Source organism: Protopterus annectens, chromosome 4.part0 (assembly GCF_019279795.1).
Source record: "Protopterus annectens isolate FY-2018-M chromosome 4.part0, PAN1.0, whole genome shotgun sequence".
Lineage (NCBI taxonomy): Eukaryota > Metazoa > Chordata > Ceratodontiformes > Protopteridae > Protopterus > Protopterus annectens.
Window position 1 is genome coordinate 1,599,750,385 of NC_056733.1, and position 22,215 is coordinate 1,599,772,599.

Consider the following 22,215-nt stretch of genomic DNA (forward strand, 5'->3'; position numbering starts at 1 on the left):
CTGCCTGCAGGTAGCTCTCAGCCGGCCTGAATGCCAGAGTCTTGGATTCCTGCGTCGGAATCTGTCTTTTCTTTCATGACGTCAGGTCGTCAGGGGTATAAAACATGCAGCCGACCCCATTACATTAGTTTTTCTTGCCCCAGATGTCAGGTGCCCCCACAATGGGAAGCAATTATATGTTATGGTACACCTCTAACAAAAAGCAAATACACCAGAAAGCTTAAATACACCAAACAAGAAGGAAAGGTAGAGCCAAGAGAAGTCAGGGGGCTGGAGGGAGGATAACCAGGATTACAACAATGAATACACTCGAACATCTACAATTATGGTAAGTGTACACAACTGTACTATGTTCTTCATGTTTCACTGTTGCAGTCATCACATTTGGATTGATTCCCAAAGCTAAAGAAGGGAGGAGGAAGTTAGAGAGCATTAGGACCAGCTATTAAGCCCTGCAAGACTACAGTGGCAAACCCAGCTCTGGATTTAGAAAAATAGGCATGTGGTAATGCTTGGTCAAGGTATTCTCCTCTGAGAAACGCTGTAGAGGTAGATGCAAACCCTGGTGGAATGGGATCTTATCCCCTGTGGGGTAGGTTTTTCATGGTGCTTATAGCAGAAATTAATGCAATGGCCTTCCCCTCTGCCCCTGCAGCAAAGCCAACTAGCAGCTGTTCAGATTTTTTGGGCTTGTCCTGTCCAAATGAAATTTAAGTTGCCTGTGCACGTCCAAAGAGTGCAGTATTTGTTCACCTTTGTTTTGTGGATTCGGGAAAACAGTAGGCAGATGAATGGACTGATTTTGGGCCACACTAGACACCACCTTGGGCATAAAGGAAGGGTTGGTCCTGAGGGAAACCCTGTCTGCATGGAAGGTAATGAAGGGCTCCACTGCCATGAGGGCCTGCAATTTAGACACTCTTCTTGCTGAAGTGATGGCTAGAAGGGAGGCTGTTTTCCAAGAAAGGAATTTCAACTCTGCAGTTGCAGCAGGTTGAAATGGAGGGAGAGTGAGCTTTTCCAATACAAAGTTAAGGTCCCAGGCTGGAGTAGGGGCTCGCCTGGGGGGGGTTCTTAAATTTTTGGCCCCTCTGAGGAATTGCTTTAGCAGGGGGTGAGAGAAGAGGGGTGGTTCAGTATTATAATGTGCTGAAATGGCAGAGGCATGAATTTTAATTGACAAAAGGATAGGCCTTTGTGGCGCATTTCTGTTAAGTACTGAAGAATATGAGGTAAGCTGGGCACTGTTGTGCCCATCCCTTGAGTTTGGCTCCAGGAACAGTATCTTTTAAACTTTTCATCATAAGATTTTCTAGTGCTAGGCCTCCTTGTTTCCAGAAAAACATCTAGCACCTGCAGGGATGCTATTGGAGAGCTCAAGGGATTAGCCAGGCTGCAAGGTTCAGGGTTTGAAGCTGAGGGTGCAGAATCTGGCCCACCTGCTGGGACAGCAGGGAAGGTGTCTGAGGTGGGTGCTATGGCTCCAGCAGTAACATACTGCACAAGAGGGGGTACCAATGCTGGTGTGGCCAGTCTGGTACAATCAGTATTGTCCTTGGTTTGTCCTGTTTAATCTTTAGCAGAACCTTCAAGAGGAGAGGCAGAAGGGGGAAGGCATAAACCGACAGGCTTTCCCAGGTGAAGGACAGGGCATCCACTTTCCAACCTTGACTGTGGGGAGTCCTTGTGCAGAATTTGTCCAATTGGTAGTTCTTGGGGGAGACAAACAGGTCTATTTCTGGAGTCCCCTATTTTTTCCTCAAGAGGTTGAATATTTTTGGTTCCAGTTTCCATTTGTGTGGGTCCATGAGATTTCTGCTTAGATCGTCTGCCAGTGAATTTAGCTTGCCTGGCAGGAATTGAGCTTGGTAGCTCAAGGCTGTGTTCCACAGAGCCATGGCTAGTCTGCAGAGAGGGTACAAGTGGGTCCCCACCCTGCTTCTTTATGTACCACATAACTGTGGTGCTGTCTGTCTTTACCAATAATTGTCTTGGAAGGATGTGGTCCTTGAAGGCTGTCCGGGAATTCTGTACAACTAACATTTCTTTTCGGTTGATATGCAGGTGCATCTGACTCGGGTTCCATTTGCCCTGAATGCACTGCCCTGCCAAGTGAACCCCTCATGCATAGTCTGATGCGCCTGTTAGGGTTTGGGCAGCAGGGGGTAGATTGAAAGGGAGCCCCTTGTTGAGGTGGCAGGCCTCTGCCCACCAAAGGAACTCTGTCTTTATACAAAGAATGATAAGAATAATTGTTTCTAGGTCCTGAGAATGTTGGCACCATAGGCTTTTTAGATACCATTGTAGTTCCCTCATACGCAGTCTTGCATATGGAATTAGTAGAATGCAAGAGGCCATGAACCCCAGGGCTTGCAGAATTTTCCTTGCAGATAGCTGGGTATTTGTGGCCAGTAGTTTGAAGTAGGTTGTCAAATAAACTTGTTTTTCTGGCATGAGGAAAGCCATCTGGGAAGTTGTGTTCAAGCTTGCTCCCAAGAATACAATCTGTTGGCAGGGTACTAGGTGAGATTTCTTCTCATTTATGGTGTACCCCAGTGAGGTTAGAAGTTTCTTTGCAAATGCCAGATGTTTTAATAGCAAGTCCTGGCTTTCGGACTGAATCAGGAAATCGTCCAGGTATGGGTATATCTGAATATTTCTCTGCCTGCAAAATGCAATGGCTGGAGCTAGACACTTTGTGAATACCCTGGACGCAGTAGATAAACCAAAGGGAAGCGTGGAGCCTGCTCTGAAGCATAGGTATTTCCTGCAAGATTCCATTATTGGAATGTGCAGGTAAGCTTCCTTTAAGTCTAAGGATGCCAACTAGGCATCTTTGCCCAGCATAGGGAGCAGCTGTTGAAATGTTAGCATTTTGAATTTTGGGATTACCAAAAAGGTGTTTAGAATAGAGAGGTCCAGGATCGGACGCCAGGAGCTGTCTTTTCTAGGTACCAGGAAAAATCTTGAGTAAAAACCTTGTCCCCTTTCTTCTGCTGGGACAGGTTGAATAGCCCTGATACTTAGAAGAGAGAGAACATGCTGTTGAGCCTCTGCCCACTGATTTAGGGGTAGGCCTGGCCAACCGTTTGGGGTTGGTAATGTGTGGAAGTGAAATCTGTATCCTTGGAAAACTATTTTTAAAACCCATTTGTCCTGGGTAATGAGTTCCCAGTTTTTTGCATGCAGGGTGCGCTTTCCTCCTAAGGGTGCAAGCAGATGAGCAGGGCTTGCAAGGGTTAAGGTCAAGTCATTGTGATTTTTTTCCATAGGGGGTGTCTTACTACTTTCAGCTTTGGAAGTGGGTGCCCCCCACTGCTTAGGCCTGTGTGTAGCCTGAGACTGTAACCTAGGTGGTCTGCTGGTTCTAGGTTTGGACTGAGAAGGCATGGAAGAGACTGGAAAGGACCAATTCTTAGAAGGCCAATGCCTACTAAATCTGAGGGGCTGTACTTGCAGGAAATCTTTAACAGTTTGCATAGATTTAGCATTTTCTTCCATCTTTTTAAGGACTTTTTCTACTTTGTTGCCAAACAGGCAGTCTTGGTTTAAGGGAGCATCCAGTAATTTAGCTTTAACATGATCTGGCAAGTTTTGCTCAAGCCAAGCATGCCTTCTAAGTACAGACCCAGTGGCAGCAGTCCTGCACAATGCTTCTAAAGAGTCAAAACCACATTGCAAAGTATGTTTACCAACTTGTTCAGCACAATGCATTAAATCCTGCAATTCTTTATGTTCAGTACAGTCAGGAATCAACATAATTTTCTGTTTAAGTAATAGCATATAAAACTGGCAATTTAAGGCCCTAATGGCCAAAGTAGCAGAAGTGTATACCTTCTTACCCCATCTGTCCAAGGCCCTGGAATCTCTATCAGCGGGGGTAGGGTTTTTGGCAGCAGTAGCCTTAATGCCCTTTGGTCCTTGGGAAATGGTCTCTGGACCCACAGTAGGATTCTTGAAGAGGAACTTGGTGTTCTGTAATACCTGCCAGGTTTTCTGGGAGCTGGAAGTAAAGTGTCTGGGGCCAGGCTAGATTCCAAGAAGGCATCATCTACAATGTCCAGAAAGTACAGTTTTGTACCTACCATAAATGTAGATGTCCGATAGGTATGCATCTGCAGTCCTTACATATGGGTTGTCCTGCCTCAGGCAGCCCTTCGGTCGGCCGGATTCCAAAGTCTGGGTCCAGCGTTGGCTGATGTCACCCTTTCCCCAACATCAGAGCGCCTGGGGTATAAGAGAGTCAGCCGCCATCTTCCTCAGTGTTTCTTGCCCCAGATGCCAGGTGCCCTCTAAGGAAAGCTAAATTTGGAGAAATGCAAAATATTCCAAGTATGCACAGTAATAAAAAACAAATGCACCATAATAGATAACCCCAGCTAGCTATAAGAGGGATAAGTACCCAAGAAATACCACAGAGGGGAAAGGAGGGAGGGAAAACCTGACTGCAGATGCACACCTATCGGACATCTACATTTATGGTAGGTACAAAACTGTACTATGTCCTTCAAGGATGCATCTGCAGTCCTTACATATGGGTAGAATACCATAGCCAAGCTGGGGGTGGTAGGATCTAAGAAAATGATGGTGTAGCTAAAATGCCCTGCAGGACTGCCGTAGCAAAGCCTGCTCTGGATCTGGAATATAAGGGCAAATTGTAATGCTTGGAAAATGTATGCACGGAGCTCCATGTAGCAGCTTCTAAAATGTCCTTGGTAGCCACCCCTCTTAAAAAGGCTGTGGAGGTGGCTGTGGCTCTGGTGGAATGAGGCCTAATGTTAGCTGGCACAGCTTTCCCATGATAAGAGTAGCAGAATCGAATGCAATTTCCTATCCATTTTGAAATTGTCTGTTTGGAAATTGCTTTGCCTTGGATGCCTGCAGCATATGCTACCAACAGCTGGTCAGTTTTTCTGAAAGTCTTAGTTCTGTCCAAGTAGTAGCGTAACTGTCTGTGAATGTCCAGGGTATGCAGAAGTTTTTCTCCCTTGTTTTCTTGGATCTGGAAAGAAGGTAGGCAGGTGAATAGCTTGGTTCAATGAGACCCTGGATACCACCTTTGGCATGAATGAAGGATTGGTTCTCAAGGAGACTCTGTCCTGATGAAAAATAAGAAACGGTTGTACTGCCATGAGTGCCTGCAATTCAGATACTCTTCTTGCTGAGGTTATGGCCAGAAGGAAGGCAGTCTTCCAAGACAGGAACTGTAACTCTGAAGATGCTGCTGGTTCAAAGGGAGGTAGAGTCAACTTTTCCAACATGAAGTTAAGGTCCCATGTAGGCACTGGTGGTTTTCTTGGAGGATTGATGTTTTTAATTCCTCTTAGAAACTGCCTTAGGAGAGGATGAGAGAAGACAGGTGGATCAGTATTGTATTCTGCTGAAATTGCTGAAGCATGAATTTTTATGGAAGAGTAAGAAGGGCCATTGTGGAGCATTTCTGCCAAGTATTCCAGGATATGTGCCATGCTCATCACTGTGGCATCTAGGCCCTTTGCAGTGCTCCAAGTGTGGAATCTTTTCCATTTTGCTGAATATGCCTTTCTCGTGGAAGGTCTGCGAGCTTCCATGATGATATCCTTCACTCTCTTGGATAGCTTTTCCTGGTGAGGAGTCAAGGTATTCTCCAGGCTGTCAGCTGCAGGGTTTTCAGGCTGGAGTGCAGAGTTTTGTAATTGTGCTGTGTCAGAAGGAGTGGCCATTGTGGTAGAGGCCACGGTTTCGTGTGTGACAGGCATCGTAACAGTGGGTACCAGTGCTGCCTTGGCCAGTCCGGGGCTATTAGAATCACTTTTGGCTGTTCTGTCCTGATTTTCAGTAAGACCCTGGTCATTAGTGGAAGAGGTGGGAATGCGTACACTGTTAGAGTAGTCCAGCTGAAAGAGAGGGCGTCCACTTTCCATACTTGTGGGTGGTATGTCCTTGAACAGAATTTCTTCAGTTGATGATTGTGGTGGGAGGCAAAAAGATATATGTCCAGCTTTCCCCAAAATTGTGTTATCTGAAGGAAGATGTCCGGGTGTAGCATCCATTCATGTGGATCCATGGTATTTCTGCTTAAGCTGTCCGCCAGTATATTGTCTTTTCCTGGCACAAACTGGGCTTGCAGCTCTATATTGAGTTTTAGGGAAAGTTCCCAAAGATTCATTGCTAGTCTGCAAAGAGGGTAGGAATGGGTACCTCCTTGCTTGTTTATGTACCACATAACTGTGGTATTGTCTGTCCTTATTAGCAGGTGGCCTTGATGTAGAAAGTGCTTGAAGGCCTCGATTGCATGTATCACTGCCAGCATTTCCTTTTGGTTTATGTGCATGCACAATTCTTTCTGAGACCATAGTCCTTGGATGCATCTGTCCTCCATGTGTGCTCCCCATCCATGGTCTGAAGCGTCCGAGGTAATGGTTTGGCTGGTTACTGGTTTGCTGAAAGGCAGACCCCTGTTTGACTGGCTTGCTTGGGCCCACCACAGGAATTCCTTTTGAAGGCATGGAATGAGTGGTATCAAAGCTTCTAGGCTGTGATTGTGCTGAGACCATAAACTCCTTAGGTACCATTGTAGTTTTCTCATATGCAGCCTTGCTTGTGGAATCAGAAGAATGCACGATGCCATGTAACCCAGGGCCTGCAGGATTTTCCTTGCAGTCATCTGAGTTTATTTTGTCAGATTTTTGAAGTAATCCAGTAGTTGTCTTTGTTTTTCTTCTGTGAGAAAAGCCATTTGGGTGGTTGTATCTAGTTCCGCACCCAGAAAAGTTATTCTTTGGGATGGTACAAGTCTTGAATGTTGACTGTGTATCCCAAGGCCTGCAGAAGGCAGATGGCATAATTCAAATGTTTTTCCAAAGTTTGTTGGCTGTCCGCTTGTATAAGGCAGTCGTCCAGATACGGGTATATTTGAATCCCCTGAAGTCTGCAGTGTGCAATTACTGATGCCAGGCATTTCGTGAATACTCTGGGCGCAGTAGATAAGCCAAAGGGCAATGCTGAGAATTGATAATGCTCTGAACCTGCAAGAAATCTGAGGTGTCTTCTGCAACTTTGTCTGATAGGGACATGCAGGTATGCCTCCTTGAGGTCTAGAGTTACCAGCCAAGACCCCTTGCCCAGCATGGGAAGGAGTTGCTGTAGGGTCAGCATTTTGAATTTTGGCACAATGAGATAAGTATTGAGTGCGGACAAATCGAGAATAGGCCTCCATTGTTTTTCTTTTCTTGGGACAAGGAATAGTTTGGAATAAAATCCTTGGCCTTGTTCTGCGAGAGGAACCTTTTCTATAGCTTTCATTTGCAATAGGTTGGCAATTTGTTTTACAGCCTCTGCCCATTGATTTGGTGGCAGGTTTGGCATTCCTTTTCTTTTTGGTAATGTATGGAAATGGAACCTGTATCCTTTGTCTATTATTTGCAGTGTCCATTTGTCCCTTGTAATACTGTGCCAATTTCTTGAGAATAAAGACAATTTTCCACCCAAAGGTGCTTCTAATTGAGCCCTGGTTGGCGGGATCAAGGTGAAGTCATTGAGTCTGTCCTTGTGCAGCAGTTGTTGGTCCTGCACTACCTCGCTGGTTAGGAGGCTGCCATTGACGTCCTCTGTAGGTGCCTCTAGCTTGCCCTCTACCTCTAGCACGCTTGTTCTTGCCTCTTTGATATCTCTCTTCCGGAAAGGACCAATTCTTAGAAGGCCAATTTCTGCTGAATCTTGGTGGTTGTACCTGGAGGAAATCTTTGACTGTTTGTACAGATTTAGCCTTTTCCTCAAATTTCTTTAAGACCTCCTGAGCAGTGGAGCCAAATAACTTTTGCTTTTCTAGTGGAGCATCCAGAAGCTTAGCCTTAACATGATCTGGCAGAGATTGTTCCTTCAGCCATGCATGTCTACGTATGACTGCACCTGTCATTGCTGACCTACATGAAGATTCCAATGCATCATAACCACACTGCAAGAAATGGTTGCTAACCTGTTGTGAATTATATACCCGATCCTGAAGTGACTTACGGTCTAGGGTATCAGGAGAAGACAGCTTTTTCTGCAATTCATCCAACAAATACTCTTGGTACTGTATCATATGAAATTGACAATTTAAAGCCCTCATAGACAGAGTGGAAGAAGTATACACTTTTTTACCCCATCTCTCTAAAGCCCTGGACTCCCTTTCAGAGGGGAGTGGATTTTTAATAGTGGCAACTGCAACCCCTTTAGGACCCTGGGAAATAGTTTCTGGGTCAGCAGAGTGGGCCTTGTAAAGGAAATGATGTGAGTCCGGGACCCTGTAGTACCTATCGGGTTTAACAGGAGCCGGAGGAAGGGTGTCAGGGGTAGTGCTAGACTCAGAATACACATCATCAATGACACTTAAAACAGGAGGAATAGCCAAAGGTCTATGCTGAGGTAAATGAAGAAAAGTCCTTAATCTCTTCCTGGAATCGGAGAATTCCTGGCCCTGCCATTGGAAATGCTCTCTCATGGAGTGAAGGGTCTCCCCAAAGGACAGCTCTTCAGGCAGGGAGGCAGAGGGAATGGATTCCTCTGCATCAGAATCCTCGTGAGGCCGTAAAGGCCTCCTCCTGGTAATCTAATAGAGTAGAGCCATCAGAGGCCTCATCAGAGGACTGAGGATCAGCGGACTCAACCCTGGGCCTTTTGTCTAGAGGAGGTTGAGAGCCCCTGTCCGGATGAGGCTGGGATCCCCTGATTAAGGAAATAAGATCCTCAGCCAAACTTAGTATCTGTGAACCTGTAGTGGATCCCTGAGAAATAGTCTTGGGAGGCAGAGTTTTTTGTTGCTTAGCAGCTTTAGCCCTAGTGAATGCTTTAATGGACATGGATGCAGGGGGCCTGGCTGCTCCACGTGCTGGGGTAGTCTTGTCTAAGGGAATGGTGTCGGTAGTTTCCTGAACACTGGTTTCCGAGGGTAAATCCATAACCGACTCAGAAGAAGCCTCCGGGGCAGAGGCTGTCGGTTGTACCGTTTCCACGGTCGGAAGTACCAAGGACTCTGTTTCAGCCAAGACAGAGACACTCGCGGTAGGCCTAGGCGTGGTTTCAGCCGAAACCACGGTCCGCGTGTGTCGGTCCTTGTCCTTCTGTTTTTTGGTTAAATGAGAAGTCTGAGTCTCCGACGGCATTTTATAAGAGAAACTAGCCCCAAAAAATTCCTCTGCAAACTCCGACCGACGCCTAAGAGTGCGTTGATTAAAGGAGGCACAGGCAGTACAGGCCGAGACGTCGTGGTCTGGGCCTAGGCAAGGGAGGTAGTAGGAATGGAAATCCTTATGAAGTATTTGTTTCCCACAAGTCAAGCAATTATTAACTTTAAGCGTTTGATCTGACATCGGCTGAGGCAAGAAAGAGTCCCCAACAGGGTACTTAGCTTTTTGAAGTCTTCGGTAACTGAATTTACAGGAGCTGGCCGACCGGCACTTGCGAACTGCTTCTGCTTCGGGCACCACGTGGCAAGAAAGACTGGGGAAGATGGCGTCGGCTGACTCTCTTATACCCCAGGCGCTCTGACGTCGGGGAAAGGGTATCAGGGTCTCCGAAAGCGCCTCATTGAGTACCGGCGAACTGGCGACTAGCTTAATGGAAGCATCATCGGCAGTTTTGAACCTATGCGGTCTGTGTCTCTGTCTTTCTCTTATGTTTTTTCAGAATATCGGTAGTCGGATGGCTTACCGAAGCCATTTCTGGATAGTTAAACAGAGTACCAAAATAATTTGCTGCGAAAATAGACCGACAAATAGTTTGGGGGTTGAATAAGGCACAAAACCGACAGCTAGAGATGTCGTGGTCGGGGCCTAAGCAAGGAATGCAGTACAAATGAAAATCTTTATGAGGTATTTGCTTTCCACAGGTAAGACGATCGTTAACTTTTACTGACATCATTTAAGAGCAAGAAAAAGGATCCCCAACGGGGTACTTAACTTTTTTCGAAGACTTCGGTTCTGAAACTCGAAAACGAAAATTTCAGGAGTCGTCTGACCGGCACTTGCAAACTGCTTCTGCTTCAGGCACCACGTGGTAAGAAAGGCTGATGTAACGCCATCGGCTGCATGTTTTATACCCCTGACGACCTGATGGCATGGAAGAAGAGGCAGCATCCGACGCAGGAATCCAAGACTTTGACATTCAGGCCGGCTGAGGGCTACCTGCAGGCAGATAACCCAAATGTAATGACTGCAACAGTGAAACACGAAGAACATCTGGGTTGGACTGTGCGGCTAGGTTTACAAAGGCCTTAGAGGTCATAGCACAGTCTATACTTAAGAACTTGTGTACAGGTTGGTTTTATAAGGTGCAGAAAGCACCAGAGATCAAATTGCCAACATTCACTGGATAATAGATAAAATGAACAAATTCAAAAAATATTTTCTTCTGGTTTAGTGCTACAGAACCAAGCAGACAGATTTATTTTTAACATACCTTCGTGCTGCAGTTATGATAAGGTAACCAAGATCCACTTCAAGTGCATTCTTGCACGCCCCAAACATGATCGTATGTAAATTTCTGAAACCTCCTAAAATACAAAAGAAATTCAAAAATTACTCATATTTTCTGGCTTAGTAACCATTAACATGGTCATATTTTGTAATTCTTTATAAACGAAAAAAAGAGATATGTACTTACCATAACAATGCATCTCTGCTGTCTGTTTACATCCTTCCTTAACCCCTGGGTTTCAGATCCAACTTCTGAGACTTTGGATCCATAGCACAAGCTCTTCCCCTTACTCATAATCCTCTTCCAAGCCCCAGATTGCCTCAGATCAAGTTTGCCCCTTAATATCAGTATACGGGAAAGAAAACAGACTCACAAAAGTTAAAACAAAACTGTAAAAGCATGATAGTAACGGTATCTAGAGCTCAAAGAGGGAAAAAAACAAGTGGATATACCTCTAGGTCATACCAGGAAGCCACAGTAGTATCTTATAACAAAGGAAATGTGAAAGGAGAGAGGATAGGTCAAGGAAGGATGAAAGCAGACAACTCAAATGCATCTTTATTGCAAGCACATCCACTTTTGTATCTGATGTTATCTTTTTCATTCATTCCTCAACCACTGGGAGGGAGTACCCAAGCTAGTAAAATCCTAGGGTGGTTTCATAGAAGGATAATCCAGAGTACTTCACAGCCAAACGATGCCCTGATCCTAAAAAGGATATCCAATTTGTAATGAGCTGTGAAGGTATGAGCACTGGATCAGGTAGCAGCAGTACAAATATCTGGATGATAGGAAGACAGAAGAAATGGATACTGATATTGTAGAATGAGCTTGTAGTGGTCTTGCCAATGACAAACCTTTTTGTTTATAAAGATAAGAATTACAATCAGTGAGCCACCACTCTAATGTGACCTTTGACACAGACTTACCCTATTCAGCTACTGGAAAATGAAATAAATAACTTATCAGATTTCCTGAAAGTTTTTTTCTATGGAGATAAAATCTCAGTTGTCTGTGCACACTCAATAAATGAAGCATATATTCTTCTTTATTGGAAAATTTTGGAAAGAAAACTGGTAAATTTATGAATTGGTTAAGGGCAAATTCAGAAGGCACTCTCGGTAGAAAAGAAGTATTGGTGTGAAGAGAAAGCCTATCTTTATGAAGCATAATATAAGGTGGCTCGCAAGAAAAAGCCTGGTGTTCAGATACTCATATAGCTGATATTAAAAACAACTAGAAAAATGGTTTTCCAAGACAAAAAGTTTAAATCACCATTTGCTGCTAGTTCAAACAGAGACTAAGTTAAAGCCTGTAAAAAAATAGTCTAGTTCCAGGGAGGGGTGGATCCTTAAAAGGTGATCTGAGTAAAAAGGTACCATTGAGGAAGGCTTTGCCATAAGGGATGCTAATGACAAATTATCTTGACCCTACATAACTGGAGATTGCAGCCAGCTGTACCTTGATTTTGGACTAACTTGTACCATTATGGAAAATGAAGGCCAGTATATCTAATGCTGCTGGAATGGGTGCCAAAAGGGGTCTAGGTGTCTCTCATGCACCCAAATAAAAAAACTTTTCCATTTGCTCTTGTATATCTTCCTAGTAGAATCCTTTTGGAAAGATGTAATGATACTCATAACTTGGGAAGAAAGCCTGAACCATCTAGCCATCACTGGAAGTGGAGAAAACATATGGTAAACTTGAGGGCTTGTATGTCTGGCTGAGATTTGGAGAAGGATCGAGAACCCACAGAGGGTATACCAGATGAAGCCAAAGGAAGGGGAACCACACCTGGCGAGGCCAGAATGGAGCAATAAGGATCACTCTGCTCTTCTGTTTACATGCTTTCTGTAACTATTTTGATATTAGAGGAGTAGGAGGGTAAGATTTAAGGAGACCAGAAGGTTAGCTGAGAATCAAAGCATCTCTCAGTGACCCCCCCTCAGAAGGGATTAGAGCAACATACCTGTCACATTTAAAATTGTGGGCAGAGGTGATGAAAAACCTGTTCCACCACTGATGGACTGAGAGAACACTCATGAGGCAGAAGAATAGATCCGCTCCGTCTGTTTGCTAAAATCTTGGACTCGCCCAGGAAGTGCACTGCCAAAAGAAAGCAGTCTGAAGAGATCGCTCATTGCCACACTCACTGCCTCCTGACATAATGAATAAGCTCGGGTTCCTCCCTGTTTGTTGACATACCAGACCACCGGCATGTTGTGTCTGTCTGTATGGCAATTGTCCTTTGAGGGAAGCTGTCTTGAAATGCCTGCAACTCTAGGAGAACTGCCTTCATTTCTAGGACACTGATGTGAAGGTTGGCCTCTAAGTGGGACCACATGCCTTAGACTGTCTCATGTAATGCCCCACCCCAGCTGGGAAGCATCTGTGGTCACCCTGGCCTTGGGCAAAGGTAGGTCAAAGGGGTAGCCCTGAGAGACATCTAGTGTATGAATCCAGCATGAGACATGCCATTTGCAAATCTTTGTTACTCGAATTGGCAAGGTCATGGGATATTATTTCAGGGCCCACTGTAGTACTCTCATATAGAATCTAGCTAGAATCAGAAGAGTTATGGAGGCTGCCATTAGACCAAGATGCTGAAAGACCAACCTCACTGCTGGTGACTGAAGAAACAAAACAAGTGTGGCCTGACATTGTAACTTGGCTAGTCTGGATTGAGGGAGTCGTTCCACGTGAGAAACTATATCCAGATGAGCGACTATGAACTCCATCATTTGAAAGGGAGACAGATGAGATTTGTTGTAGCTGACTGTGATGCGCAGGTAAAGACATAACTGCAACAGGCAGTCCCTGGTATGTATCAGCAGATGCCTGGTGGCAGCCATGAGGAGCCAGTCATTGAGATAAGAAAAGACCTGGAATCCCAGCAATCTCAGGTGAGCTGCAACCACTGCCAAACTCTTAGTGAATACCCTGAGGACTGCAGTGGAACCAAAGGGCAGGGCTCTGAACTTATAATGACTGGCTCACAGCAGGAAGCGAAGGTATCTCCTGGATTATCTATGTTTACGTGATAGTATGCATCTGGAAGATCTATGGGGAATATCAAATCGCCCTTCTTCAAAAGAGGGAGTATGGGCTGAAATGTAACCATTCAGAACTTTGAGTGTTTGACAAATTGGTTCCAATGGCTTAGGTACAATACTGGCCTGAAGTGTTCAGTTTTCTTTGGCACCAAAAAGATACTTGGTTAAGTTATGAACCATTGCTGGTCTGGTGTGAATTCTTGGATGACTCTTCAAGAGCATATTTCTAATTCTAACACTGCCTCTTTTCTCTGATGGGGTGGTATGCTGAGAATTTGTATTGACAGAGTAGGTGGAAGAAGGAAAAAGAGAATGTAATAATAACCCCTGGTAATTATTTTCTGCACCCAGACATCTTTGGTGATGGACATTTAGGCCTGCGAGTGCAGAGATAAGCTCCCCCTAACTGTCTGCAGAGTGAAGCAAATGGGCAACCATTCAGGGGTGCTGGAAAGGCTTCTCAGAAAATAGACCTCTGAAGCCTTGGTTTTGCAATTCCCTCTGCCACACAGGTGACATATGCCATTAGAGTTCCCCCCTCTGCCACAGGGGATCTGCCACAGGGGATATGTCTCCATAGGAATCCTCAGAAAACCTTTGTGATTTTCAGAACTACATCTTCCTGCCCCTTTTCTGGTTTCTTGAAAAGGTCCTTTGAGGGGTATATAAATGTATCCCTATGGCAGATAGGGTTTTCCCATCCCACTCACTCCTAGAGAAAGTCTCTAACTTTGAGTCCAAATAAGGTAGATCCATCGAGTGGTTCACTGATTAAAAAAGTCTTGTAGGGGTCTATAAAGTTGCAGAGGTACATCCAGACATGTCTCCTAATGGTAATGCTTGAACCCATCACTCCTGAAACACTTTCCATTGCATGTGAAATCAGAAGCATAGAGGCATTTGACAGGGACTGAAGGGTAGACAGTTGCAAAGACACTGCATTTTTGTCCTTCACCAATATGGACCCCGAGACAGATTTGTTAAGCTCTTTTGTTAAATCCTTCTGAAACCTTGTGAAATGTGCCATGTAATTCAACGACGACAGACCAAAGGTTGCTGAAGAAAAAAATCACTTTCTGAATCTGTCCAGTGCCCTAGAGCCTGTTAATGGGGTGAACACGAGGACTTTCTTTGGTAAATTCCTTTTTGGTGGCTGCAAAAACCACCATGGCATCAATTGTAGAACCCATTCTCCAATGGACACGGCCTTTGGGTGCAACTAGGTACTTGTTTGGCTTTTTAGTAATAGATTCTGTGGTACCCAGATCCTTCCAAGCCTGATGGGAATTGAGTTCCATTATTTCATCCACCAGGGGAACCACCCAGGATGCAGCTGAGCAAGTTCCAATGGCCTAAAGAAACACAGACTCCTCCTGGGAAGGGGCTTCAGAAGACCAACCACCCCAAAAATGTAGAATGTAGCCTTGACAAACTTTGCTCCTGGGAAAACGGAGGTTATCTATGGGAAGGAGACAGAGTAAAGTGTTTGATCCAAAGAAGTGGACTGAACCAGTTGTGGATGGCAGAGCCGAAGTTGTCAGCGCGTGAGGTGAGCAGTTGGGGGAATGCTTTCTCGATTCCTTTGGGTTTTCCTTTGACTTACCTCTTTTCTTCCCAGAAATGTCTCCAGTAGTTTCTTCATGGAGGGGGAAGCTCCACACACTAAAGAAGACAAAGAAGGTGGTAACCCACTGAGTACTAACTTGTTCCTGTGCTCAACCAAAGTTCTGTGGTTGAAGCCAGAACAAATCTCGCACTCAATATCAAGATATGTGGTCCAAGACAAAATACACATTCTAACTGGGCATCAGAGTTAGGTATCTTATGCTCACAAGAAGAGCACTTTTTAAAACCCATGGGCTTATCAGACAATCACAGCAAGGTAGTCCATTCCTAAAGGCAAAAGTTAGAAACAACAGCAAAATAATTCCAAAGAAGAAAAATAGCACAAGACAAGTTTACCAGCAGTGGTAAACAGGTACTCCCAAAGTCTGGGAAAGAAAATACCAACAATGGTACAGAGATTACTAGTAGAAGTAAAGGGGGAAAAAAAGGTGCAAGCCCTACAGTACAAAAATACAGCACTAAAAATTATGAGAAATGTAGACATATCGTGTTTTTTTTTTTTAAACCAGGGGAGGTGAAAGTAAAAAGTTAGCAGTAGTAGTAAAGACCCTGGCAATAGGAGGTATGCCAAAAACGTTTGAGCCAAGTTACCCACGTCTGTCTGGTCAGAGGAAGCAGCAAACGACATCTAAGGTAATCTGCGGCTTGGAAGAAGATTATGGGTGATGGAAGGAGCTTGAGCTATGGATCCAAAGTCTGAAAAGTGCCCAAAGTTGGATCTGAGATTGGATCCGAATCTCGATGGTTGAGGCAAAGATGAGAAAGACAACATCAGATCATCTGTCCTTCCCCATCAATACAGACAACATCTTAAAATTTACCAAAACCGTAATGAATATGTTAACTATAAATATAACTGGCACTCTTTAAGTGATAACATTTCATGAGATGATCATGACCTAAGCAGTTAAAAGTAACAAAAAAAAGTTAAAAAAATAACAGGGAAAACTGAAAACACTGAACATTTCAAGGGATTTATCACTGGACATCTCAGGCAAGTCATCAAATTATCTGCAGCACAAAACTTAATGTCTCATATTAGACAAAATAGTTCATACCGAAATTTCACATAATATTATAGTGTAAATTTGATGATGTAACATGAATTAAATTTGCAACAAAAAGCTCAGACATTCAGCTAGTATAAATTAAACATGCCAGGCACCACAGGGTCAATCAGAGTTTATCTGAAGACTGAGAATAAAGACATCTATAAAACTGTAGCTCAGTACATTTCTTTTTATACATTTTGACTTGCATACCACAACCTTTCTATTTTGCATACAGCTAGTAATAAAATTTCACGAGTGTAATTTCTTACAAAAAGCTGTGATATTCTTTTTAGGGACATTTATAAATGTTTTTTCAAAGTCTCACTGCAACTCAGCAGCTTCATTTGTTTACACTATTCTAACAGAAATAAATTTAATAAATGTTAATTTTATGCACATCAGTTTATATATCATGTACAGGGTAGTTATTAAATGTATGGGAACAATACCAGATAAGTGATCATAGCTGCTGTAAAATACCTAACCATATAGTTTAGATGGAGCATTTGAACTTGCAGTTGTTTCATAGATTCATAGGTAGGTACTAAGCTATCGGCCCTAGGGCCTACATATAAGCCTAGCCAAAAAGGTACCCTGGATTTCGCCACCCAAGAAAATTATTTTCCTGTGCCCTTGTCGAGCAGAGCCACAGAGGTGATACCCGGGGTGAATTTCCTATTTCCCATCCAATCATCAAGATTTTTCTTGAAGAGTGCTAATGAGGAGCTTTGTTTGATATAGATAGGTAGTTTGTTCCAGAGTATGGGAAGTCTCTGGGAAAGGAATCTATCCCTCCAGCATGTTCTGTTTATTGTGGTGACAAGGTTTAGGTCCCTAGAGCTTGTAGCTCGGAGGGATTGAGATTTCTTTACGTGGAGCATTTCCAATAGCTCTGGGTTTGACATAGCTTTGTATGTTAGGCAGAGATCGCCTTGAGTAGGCAATATGCGACGGAGTAAAGCTGGAGTTTTTTGAGACGGTCTGCATAGGGCATCTACTTGAGGCCGGTAATCCTCTTTGTGAGGTATTTCTGCAGCCTTTCCAGTTGTTGTAGATGTCTTGTGAGGTACATACCAAAAGAGGCTTTGTACTCTATAATGGGTCTAATGAGTGATGAGTAGAGGGGAACAATGACCTCTTTTTTCCTGGATGAGAAACCTTTTGTGATGAGGTGTGCCATGTAGAAGGATTTCCTGACTACTGTGGAGATATGATTATCAAAGGAGAGACTACTGCCCACCTGTGTCCCAAGGTCTCATCACACTTTCGTGTTAAGTAGACTGCCACCTATGTGGTAGCTTATGGGTACAGAGTTTTTACCAAAGGGGATGACAATGCACTTTTTGGCATTGAGCTTGAGGCCATGCCTCTGACACCAGGCATCTGTCTCAGTGAGGCCCTTCTGTAGGATGTCCACATCATTTGGGGACTCGACTATGGCTCCTAGTTTGCAGTCATCTGCAAACTTCTTTAGCCAGAGGCCTTCTGTGTTAGCCTGTAATTCAGAGAAGTAGATACCAAACAGGAGAAGTCCTAGGACTGAACCCTGTGGTACTCCACTTGTCACTGGTTTGAAGTCAGATTTGGAGTCCACAACTTTTACAGTGTGGATTCGGTCAGTGAGCCACTTGGTAACCCATCTTGTAACGTAGGGATTTATACCTAGTTTAGTGAGTTTAGCTATAATTCCGGAATGGGGGATGGTGTCAAAAGCCTTGGCGAGGTCAAGATAGGCTGTGTGAACCACCTTAGCCTCGTCTATGGCTTTGGTGACTGCCTCAAAGAAGTCAATCAGGTTCAGAAGGCATGATCTGCCTTTCACAAACCTGAACTGGGTGTGCTCCAGAGTTTGGAGGTTACCAATGTCTTTGTTTATGAGTTCCACTATGACACATTCCATGGCCTTGCAGACAAGGCTCGTTAGGCTAAAAGGGCGATAGTTCCCAGGATCAGTGGTGGCTCCCCCTTTGTGAAGTGGGATAACTGTTGCCGTGCACCATTCAGTGGGCACAATGCCTGACATGAGACTATGGTTGAACATGGTGCTTAAGTGGGGAGCCAGTTCATTCTGAAGTTCGTGTAAAATGCAGCCTGGGATGTTGTCTGGTCCCATGGATGCTGTGTTTTTGGTTTTAGAGAATGCAGCTTTTACCTGCATAGATGTGATTACAGGGACTCTGCATTCTTCCTGTATAGATATGGGCCCTTTAGGGGGTGAGAGGGGGGTAAAGTTAGCAATGAACCTATATGCCAGGATGTTAGCAATATCAGCTGGTTCTGTAATTTTCGTGCCATTGTGCTGTAACTCAGAGCAGATCTGAGTGTTGCCATTGAGATTCTTGACATAGCCATGGAATGCTTTGGGGTTTCCCTTAGAATCAGTGGCGATTTTGTTTTCGTAGCTAGCTTTGGAGGATCTTATAAGGGATCTCAGCTTCTTACTGAGGTTGACCAGGCTGCTCCTCCACTCATGGGATTTTAATCTCTTTTGCAACAGTTTCTTCCTTCTGTTGTAGAGTTTGTTTATGGCAGGGTCCACCAGATTGGCTTCCTTTTTTTGGAGGATAGCGTCATGGTTCTGTTTGGAATAGGACAATCCATGCACTCGTGTAAGTGCTTATAGAGTGCATTTGTGTAGGATTCAGCAGTCATAACTGTATTTTCCATCTGCATGGGTGTCATGAAGTTCGCCACTTCTGTCTTAAGAAGCATGAAGTTGGCTTTGGAGAAATATTTTTACCGTGGTTTCCTTAATGGTTGGTGGGGGGTGGGATGCGGCTATGTAGAGTGATTAGCTTATGGTCAGATCTGACCAACGAGGAGTTGATTTCAGATGTGGAACACCGGTCACTCATGTTGGTAATGACTAGGTCTAGAATATTGTTGCCCCTGGTGGGGGTGTGGATAAGCTGATCCAGGGCATTGGAATTTATGAATTCCAGAAAGCGTTGAGTGAAGGAGTTGGTACATGAGTAGTTTCCCCAGTTAATGGTGGGGTAGTTGAAATCTCCCATTATTAGGGTGTTTGGTTGAACCCTAATATTTTCCAGTATATCAAGAAAAGAGGAGTGAGAATCCTGAGGCATGGTGGGGGATCTGTAGCAAGCTACAATCTGGACTGCAGTTTTGCCCAGAGTTAGTTGCACTTGGATAACCTCGGATGCACTATGCTGTGCAACTAGCCTGGAGGTGTGGATATCCTTAATGAATATGGACACACCTCTGCCTTTGGTGTTCTGGTCCAGGTTAGATAGCCTAAAAGTGTGGTATGAGTTATAGCCTGGTAATGCAGGGGTACTCTCTAGAGCCTTGAACCAGTCTCAGTCACTGCACAGATATCAATGTTCTCCATTTTAAGGAGTGCCTCGAGTGAGTGCATTTTGAGATTTAGACTTCTAGCACTGAGTAGCATTACACTCAGTTTTTGCATGCATTTAATGAATATGGACACGCTTCCACCTTTAGTGTTTCAGTCCAGGTTAGGTGGCCGAATGGTGTGATGCAGGGGTGCTCTCTGGAGCCTTGAACCAGGTCTCTATTACTGCACAGATGTCAATGTTCTCCATTTTAAAGAGTGTCTCCAGTGAATGCATTTTGAGGTTTAGACTTCTAGCACTGAGTAGCATTACCCTCAGATTTTGCTTGCTTGTACCTGTTACAGTGGTGAATTTGTCATTTGAACCTTGCCTAAAAAAGGCATTATGGGGTGGCAAGAGCCTTAGCCAGTATCCGGAATCCCAAGGGCGACAGGTGCAGGCCATCTCTGGCAAAGCATCGTGGTCTGTCAATCATGCCATCCCAGGCAGACAGATACTGGATCCCCTTAGAATGACACCAGAATCTTAGCCAACTGTTGAAGTCAATCATTTTGTCCTTGTACTGTGGTATCATTCTGGGTGATGGCAGGCTGCTACTCAGGGCTAGGGTCATACCTGCCTGGGCTACAAGAGTTTTGATTATTTTACTGTAAATATGATGCAAATAAATAAATATCCCCTTTTTATAGACGGGTTTTAAATTTATTCTTCTGAGTCTATTACACCTGCTGACAGAAGCAGACTTAAAAATTTATTAATTTGTTTGCCCTATTTATTTGTTTACTTTAATGGATCCCTAGAAGTTTATAATCTAAATGCCACTGGGTATATCATGAACATTTTGATCATATTAACCTCACAGTTTAAATACATATATGTCTCTAAAAGGATCAGCACAACTTCACCTTCACAGTGGGGGCATTCACTATCTCTCTAGTGATACTGAACATGATTTTGAAATTACTAATGTAAAAAGAATCATTATTTTATATACATGGATGTGCCACAAAGAATGAATACATTAAAGTTCAGAATAATTAGACTTTGTAACTTAGACAGACTACATTAGAAATAAACCAAGAAAACAGCCTTTCACTGTTGTATATATTGGAAACTATTTTGTTGTTGGATGAAAGAGGGGTGCAAGTATATGTCGTTTGCTGATTGTACATATTCTTATTCTTAGCATTTTTATCATATTTGTCTTGAGGGTTTACAAAAATAAGTGTAAAAACTAGGCCTAGGATTCATTAACAATTGTGTAGGTGCTGTGCTTCACCTATACAACATAAGTGTGTTAGAATGATGAGAAGCAGTGCTAATGAAATATGCATGCTGTTCATTGTGCTTACACATTTGCAAGCACCTTTTTCTGGCCAGCTATAGTGTCCGTGTACATGGGAAGGTACTTGAAACCACAGAATGTAAACAAAACATCTTGCATATATGCAGTGTTCACATAGAAGGATGAGTGGTAGCCCAGACGTATTAAGGGCAAGTACAGGGAACGAATAGAGAAGGAGGGGCAGTAAAATGGGGGGAAATGTACAATGAATTGTGTTGCAATGAATATTTAATTAGTTCAAGTTGAAAGTGTACTCATATCCTGCATGCAAATGTGACAACGGTGTATAACATCACTTTTGACATAAAACCTGCAATACTGATGCAGTGATAATTAATGTCAATGACAGTAGTACAGTTGCACACACATGCTAATAAAGGATACAAAAGGGACATAAAGTTTCAGTGTAACAAAGGGGAGTGAAAAAATGATATGCATGTTAACTAAACCCGGCCTTGAGATTAACAGTTATCAAGGACAGAAGATGCATTATGGGATGAATGCAGTTATTGCACATGAATGTATATACAAGGAAAGCACAGTTGTGTACACTTACCATAAAAGTAGATGTTCGAGTGTATTCACTGTTGCAGTCATCACACTTGGGTTATCTGCCTGCAGGTAGCCCTCAGTCGGCCCGAATACCAGAGACTTAGTACTTCTGTGTCGGATGCTGTCGCTCCAGGACTGACGTCAGGTCATCAGGGGTATAAAAACAGGCAGCCGACGCCATTCCATGTTTTTCTTGCCCCAAATGTCAAGAGTCCCCCAAATAGGGAGCTAAGTTATGGTGGGGAAAAGACCACCAGTAAAAAGTAAATACCAATAATTCCCCTGACAGTGGTGAGTAATAGCCATAGAGAGGAGAGAGAGAAACCAGGGGGCTGGAGGGAGGGAAACCAGGACTGCAACAGTGAATACACTCGAACATCTACATTTATGGTAAGTGTACACAACTGTACTATGTTCTTTGTGTTTCACTGTTGCAGTCATCACACTTGGGTGGATTCCAAAAGCTGAAGAAGGGTGGAGGCAGTCAAGAAGAGTTAGAGCTGGCTAGTATGCCTTGCAGTACTGTTGCTGCAAAACCTGCACTGGATTTGGAAAAGATAGGCAGGTGGTAATGCTTGGTGAAGGTGTGTACAGAACTCCAGGTAGCAGCTTCCAGGAAGTCCCTGGTAGGGACTCCCCTGAGAAATGCTGTAGAGGTAGACGCTGCCCTAGTGGAATGTGTTATGACCCCCTGGGGGGGTAGGCTTCCCATGGTGCTTGTAGCACAAATGGATGCAGTGTGTTATCCATTTGGAAACTTATTGTTTTGAAATGGCCTTGACCTCTGCCCCTGTTGTAACTGGTCAGATTTTCTGAAGGGCTTGGTCCTATCA

General features: G+C 43.9%; 1 protein-coding gene across 1 annotated transcript in view; it reads right to left on the reverse strand.

The window, feature by feature from the left end:
- FBXO38 (F-box protein 38) overlaps positions 1–22,215 on the reverse strand; it is a 3,050,069-nt gene that overhangs the window by 2,033,684 nt on the left and 994,170 nt on the right. The window contains exon 8 of the mRNA XM_044069370.1: positions 10,420–10,513. Coding sequence (XP_043925305.1) covers positions 10,420–10,513 — 94 coding nt within the window. The remainder of the gene's footprint in view (positions 1–10,419; positions 10,514–22,215) is intronic.